This window comes from Solanum lycopersicum, chromosome 4, assembly GCF_036512215.1.
Source record: "Solanum lycopersicum chromosome 4, SLM_r2.1".
Lineage (NCBI taxonomy): Eukaryota > Viridiplantae > Streptophyta > Magnoliopsida > Solanales > Solanaceae > Solanum > Solanum lycopersicum.
This window is the reverse complement of record NC_090803.1, coordinates 21,122,288-21,128,908: the sequence shown is the minus strand read 5'-3', so window position 1 is coordinate 21,128,908 and position 6,621 is coordinate 21,122,288. Positions and strand designations below refer to the sequence as shown.

The following is a 6,621-nucleotide window of genomic DNA, read 5'->3' as shown; positions in this document are numbered from 1 at the left end:
CAAGTAGAAAGAAAAGAGCTCGTGAATAAAAAAAACTACAAATTCTCTACAAGCTGCAAGTTCAACGTTCAATATTCAAGATCAAGTGACTTGTTCATTCTAATTATTCGTCATAACTATACAAGTGTTCGTGACAAATAATTCATACTCAAGTTCTAATTTCAAGATTCAAGATTCAATATTCAAGATCAAGTTATTCAAGCCCTTGACTCTAAATAAAATTCAATTCCTAATTATTTCATATTATTTGAAGAATCAGAGGATTATCATAGAGATTGTAACACACTGTAGTTTGAAATCAAATACTACATTTTTTTACATATGTTTTCTTGTCTTGATTATTTATTTTTCCTTGCTTGAAAATTTGTTGTGTACAAATTTTGGCACGTTCAGTGGGACCATATCTACCCCTCATCTCTTTATATCAATAATCAATTCTCAAGAATACTAAGATGTCTTCTAAGAAGTTCAACTCCAAATCTGTTCTGGTTAAGACTATTGATTCCAAGTTTTCCTCAGCAGTGGAGAACAAAGTGGATGCTACAATGGAATTTTTGAGGCCCATCACTACGAACAGAGCAAACTTACTACGACAACAAACACTTCAAATGTCATCTATATCACTTCCTATTCTAGATCTCCCATCTTCAAAGAGGGAAATATTCTCTCCGAATGAATTAGCAGAAGGAGGGAATGAAGCTGAGATTGTTGAAAAAACATTAGCCCAACTCAGTCTATTTATTTAAAAGGATCATACTATTCAATATGAAGATAATGTTTTGGTCACTAGATCTTCCCCAGCCACTCCACATAACATGTTCCTATCGGATTTAAGTTTGAAGGAATATCCTTTCTTTACTCTACACCCATAATGGGAATCCAAGCAATGATGACTAACACCTTATTTGTTGAAGAACAATCGGCAAATTTGACAAAGGCAATTGAAGGTCTAACAAAGTATGTGCAAGATTAGAATAATCTCGAATTGTTAAGTTCATGGATAGGGTTGAAAATTTTATGGAGTGAGGATCAATCCATGCACAAGGAAAATGCCCATTAGTGCAAGAAAAGGGAGAATCCACTAAAAAGAAAACACATTTTGATGAGGAACTGTAAGTATCTGTTGAAGAGGGAATACCCATTCATCAACTAAAAGACTTCATAATAGAACTCTCAAATATAAATATGATGTCCCTTCAAAGTCATCGTTTACATAAACCAAGCCATACACTCCAAGAATCAATGTTTTGAAGAGGCCTGAATGTTATCAACCTCCAAAATTTCAACAATTCAAAGGGAAGGGAAATCCAAAGCAACAAATTGCACATTTTGTTGGAACTTACAATAATGCTGGTAATATGGAGATTATCTGGTTAAAAAGTTTGTGTGCTCCTTGAAAGAAAATGCCATCGACTGGTATACAGACCTAGAGGTTGGTTCAGGTCATGATCGGGAACAACTTGAACATGCATTTCTCAATCGTTTTTATACCATGTGATGCATTGTGAGCATGATTGAACTCACAAATACACGTCAATGGAAGGATGAACATGTCATTGAGTTCATCAATCGATGGAGGAATTCGAGTCTCAATTGAAAATATAATCTTAATGAAACCTCTAAAATATAAATGTACATCCAAGGAATGCATTGGAGACTTCGTTACATTTTACAAGGTTTCAAGCCCAAGTCATTTAAGAAACTAGCAACATGATCTGATGATATGGATTTAAGTATGTCTTCAAGAGGAAATGAGGGATCACCTATTTATGAAACTCGTAGAGGAAAAGTCTAAGTGTTGGTAAAGAAAGGGATAAAATTTGCATCCAAGTCTGAAAACAAAGAATCAATGAATGTTAAGGCTACACCTTTGAAATTGCCATAAAGTTAAGTAACAAACCAATTGCGAAGAGCACGACTTCTCAAAACAACACCGGCTGAAAGTTATATTTGAAGTAAATGGAAGAAAAAGAATACCCATTGATGGATTCAAATGTTCCAACAATTATTGAAGAGCTCATTGCGTTGAAACTCATTGAGTTATCTCAAATAAAGTGCCCATACAAAGATGGAAGGATTAATGATCCTAATTACTGCAAATATCATCATTTGATGGGTCATCCGACTAAATAGTTCTTCATCTTCAAGCAAAAGATCATGGAATTAGCTCATGAAGGAAACATATTACTTGAAGATGAGAAGGAAAATGCAAGTTTCTATCACTTTTGGCTCACATGATCCCACAATTCTTTGCAACTTTAAAGAAGTTCATAATTGTAATGATGTTGTACCCTCATTACCACCAATAATAATCAAATTTGGTGACTTTGAACCAATAGATGTCAGCAAATCATTGTGTCGTCTATCTATGGAGAAGGCTATAATGAGAGGGAATTCTATAGTAGAAAATAAATTCTAGTGTGCGGATGATGAAGGATTTTTTTTTGTGACATGACGAAGATGCTGCAAAGTGAACTCACAAAGATATCCAATCAAGGAATTGACAAGAGGAAAAATTAAAAGTCTAATCAAAACTGGATAGTGAAGAAAAAGTGAAGCAATCGAGAGTCATGGAGAATAACTATAAAAATGGCTTATTCCGGTGACATTACACGAATTCTGGCCATGTTGGTTCCACACTAAGATTTCTCATTGTGATACCATGGCCTCATGTTGTAACATTGAGAAATAAGAAATGATATGGGAAAAGTCATCACCAACCTTACAGCCATCGTATGAAAATCCCATTGAGTTTCTCTTAGAACAAGTGAATACTTATGATGAAAAGTTCACATTCACTAATGATAACATTTTATTGGGTGAAACATCACATATTCATCCTTTATATATGGTATTTTTTGTGTGTGGTCATAAAGTAAATAGGATTATAGTGGATGACGGTTCTGGGGTCAGTAACCTTCCTATTCAGACTTAGAAAGAACTCGGAATCCCGATGAAAGAATTATCTAAAAGTTGTTTAATGATTCACGGATTCAACCAAGGCGGGCAAAGAGCAATTGCTAGAATCAAAATAAAGATAAAAATGGAAGATATGTATGCGAGTACATGATGCACATTATTGACTAAAAGACCTCCTATAGTATCTTTTTTGGAACGACATGGATCCACGAGAATAAATTAGTGTCACATCCACGTACCATCAGTGTTTCAAGTATTTGAAGATGGAATTCAAAAGAAGGTAGTCGTTGATGATGAACCTTTCACCGAGACGAAAATGCACTTTGCAAATGCAAAGTTCTACTTAAAGGATCAAGTCTTAGTGGAAGTCAAGTTGAGAACTCGATACCAATCAGAAAGGTTGATGTCACAAAAAGATTTGATATAGCAACTGAAAAGATAGGGGTTATCACGAAAAAAAATCAACTACCTTTAGCAATGACACAGTACCTAAGGCAAGAGAGATATGTTTATCTAAGAGAGTATATCCTACTTTTCATTATATCCCAAAGGCAAATAAGGTCAAAATTCAACCTTCTTGTTGAATAGTAATAAATTGACATTTCCTATCAAACAAATTTATTCAATCAAATCACCTTCAAAAGTGATTAGAGGATTTGTCAATCCATCAAACCATGATTCATATGAATCACTTCCTCATAAGCGTACAGTTTAATTTTTTTACCCGAATGCTTAGGAATTATTGGTGAAAACGGGATACAATCCCGATGAAACCTCTCAATTAGGGAAGCTCCCACATGAAGTGTTGAAAAGGCAAATCATGGCTTGAATTCTACTCAAAGGATGTTGACGGAAAGAGGGTACATGGTTAAATAATCACGTGAAGGCTTGCGTTTCAAACAACCATCACCAGTAAGAACCCTTATAATAAGGATGATCATTAACTACGTTACTATATTTGAAGAACCAGTAATGTCTAAAGAAAGTCCTTCTATGTTTGATCGACTTACTGTCCCAACTTCTAATGTTTTTGTATTTAATCAGATAACCGAGTAAACTCAAGAAACTTCATTGTTTGATCATTAGAGACCGATTAATATGAAGTACAAATGACAAAGAGATCGTAAAAAATGGGAGGACACGTTTATTGTCAACAGAATGGTCCACCCAAGAATTGTCCTAGTTTTATTCCTTCTAGAATGAGGCGGGAAGAAAAACTTGTAGTTTCATGTGGTAAGGTCCTGAGAACAAGAACACATACTAAAGTTCACACTAAGGAGAGGGACGAAGATGAATAATGTTTAGGATCATCACTGTACATTACAATTTTGACAAGGAAAATGCTTCACCTCATGAAAGAATAGAGGAAAATTTTGTTGATGTTCACATATATCCTTCAAAATGATGGTGATCCTCAAAAAAATGAGGACGCAAAAAATACACCCCCTGAACCCGAGGAAGAGATGAAGAATATTATTGATACATTAAAAGAAGTGAACCTTGGGATTGATGATGATATGAGGCCTACATATGTAAGTGTCTCATTCAATGACGATAAAGAGAGGAAATACATTGAGTTTCTTCTCGAGTTAAGAGATGTATTTTCTTAAAGCTACAGGGAGATGCCTGGATTAGATCCTTTCAGTCGCAGTTCATCATTTTGCTGTGAAATGTGGCGGTCGTCCTATCAAGAAAGCTCAGTTTCGACTTAGACTTGAAAGCTCAGTGTCGATTTAGACTTGAACTAGTTAGTTTGATCGAAAATTATGTCAACAATCTCATTGAAGCATGTTTCGTCCGTGAAGTCAAATATCATACATGGATTTCAAGATTGTGCCGGTAAGAAAAAAGAATGGCCAAATTTGAGTTTGTGTTGACTTTAGGGATCTTAATAATGCATGCCCTAAGGATGACTCCTCTCTTTCAATTTCCTGAGCTTCTGATTGATTCCATGAGTGGATATGAGACAATGTCTTTAATGAACGGTTCATCTGGATACAATCAAATTTCATGGCACTTAAAGATGAAGAACTTACTGCATTTCGTACTTGTAAAGGCATATATTGCTACAAGGTAATGTCTTTTGGTTTAAAAAATGCTAGAGCTACTTATCAATGAGCCATGCAAAATATTTTTGATGATATGCTACATAAAAATGTTGAATGTTATGTTTATAAAGTGGTGAAATAAAAAAAAGGGTGACCATTTGCAAGATTCAAGAATGGTTTTTGAATGAATTTGAAGATACCAACTCAAAATGAACCCTTTAAAATGTGACTTTGGGGATACTTCTGGAAACTTTCTTGGTTTCTTTGTTTGACATAGAGGGATTTAACTTGACCAAGACAAAATAGATTCTATTTTGAAGATTCTTGAGCTTAAAGACAGTTATGTGTTGAAAAGGTTGCAGGGAAAAGTGGCATACCTTAGAAGGTTTACGTCAAATTTAGCTGGCAGATGGAAACCATTCAATCGTATTATGAAAAAGGATGTTCCCTTTGAATGGGACTACGCTTATACAAATGATTTTGAAATCATAAAATCTTATATAATGAAGACTCCAGTACTTGTAGCTCCTATACGTGGAAAACCATTCATATTATATATTGCCGCACAAGAAAGGTTAGTACGAGCACTTGTAGCACAAGAAGACAATGAAGGGAAAGAAAATTCCCTTTATTATTTGAGTAGGACAATGACACAAAATGAGATCAAGTATTCACCTATTGAGAAATTATGCCTCACCTTAGTATTCTCAATTCAAAAGATGAAACATTAATTTCAAGCTCATATCGTATGACTTGTGTCTAAAGCAAATCCTATCAAATTTTTCATGTCCAAACCTGTCTTGAGTGATCAATTAGAAAGGTGGTATCTCCAATTTCAACAATTTGAAATGATATATATATCTCAAAAGACAAATAAAAGGAAAAGTGCTAGTACATTTCTCAGACAATCATCCAATTTGAAACGATTGGCAGTTATCTGATGAGTTACCTAATGAAGATGCAATATTAATTGAAATACGACGTTGGAAGATGTATTTTGATGGAGTTTTGCATAGTGAACGAGTTGGTGCTGGAGTAGTGTTTGTCACGGCATATGGAGAAGTCCTACCATATTCCTTCACTCTTACTCAACATTGCTCCAAAAATGTTGCTGAATATAATGCCCTTTTACTCGGTCTTGAAATTGTTGTTAATATCAAACAATTGCAGTTGCAAATTTATGGTGATTTCAAGTTAGTGAATGATAAAGTATTAGGGGATTATGAAGTGAAGAAGCCTGAGTTACTCCCATTCTGCAATTATGCTCAAAAGAAGTTAGGTTGGCTTGGAGAGGTGACTATTCAACATATCCTAGAAAGGAATATATATAGTCAATGATGAGCCTCTTAAATAAGGTTCAAGTTTCATCCAATTAGCTTGATATGAACTTGGAAGGATGGCATTACCGGGCGAAGAAGGAGAAGTCAGACTACTAGATTAAGTGCATTTATAAGTCAATATGGGTAACAATTTTAGAAAGACATGCATATGAGTAGAAAGATGTTAAGAGAAGCAGCTTAGAAAAAATTCCTATAAGGAATTTGAGTATTTGCACATGAAGAGTTCAGCATACATGAGATTAAGTTTTCTTGAGTAGTAGAGTGAATGAAATATAGGCTAGTTCAGAATAAAACGGAATAGATCTATATCTTTA

At 34.6% G+C, this 6,621-nt stretch overlaps 1 protein-coding gene across 1 annotated transcript; it reads left to right on the top strand.

Moving 5' to 3' along the window:
* Positions 1-452: 452 nt before the first annotated feature.
* Positions 453-6,403, top strand: LOC101268092 (uncharacterized). The gene is made up of 3 exons (XM_004237261.2): positions 453-707; positions 5,901-6,260; positions 6,344-6,403. The coding sequence occupies exons 1-3, from the start codon at positions 453-455 to the stop codon at positions 6,401-6,403; spliced, it is 675 nt and encodes a 224-aa protein (XP_004237309.1).
* Positions 6,404-6,621: the final 218 nt, after the last annotated feature.

Bases quoted from the DNA above. Each gene is read 5' to 3' on its own strand.
- LOC101268092 (XM_004237261.2), top strand. From the start codon at position 453: ATGTCTTCTAAGAAGTTCAACTCCAAATCTGTTCTGGTTAAGACTATT. The intron at 708-5,900 runs GTTGAAAAAACA...AACGATTGGCAG, and splicing joins GAGGGAATGAAGCTGAGATT to TTATCTGATGAGTTACCTAA. The intron at 6,261-6,343 runs GTGACTATTCAA...TCATCCAATTAG, and splicing joins AGTTAGGTTGGCTTGGAGAG to CTTGATATGAACTTGGAAGG.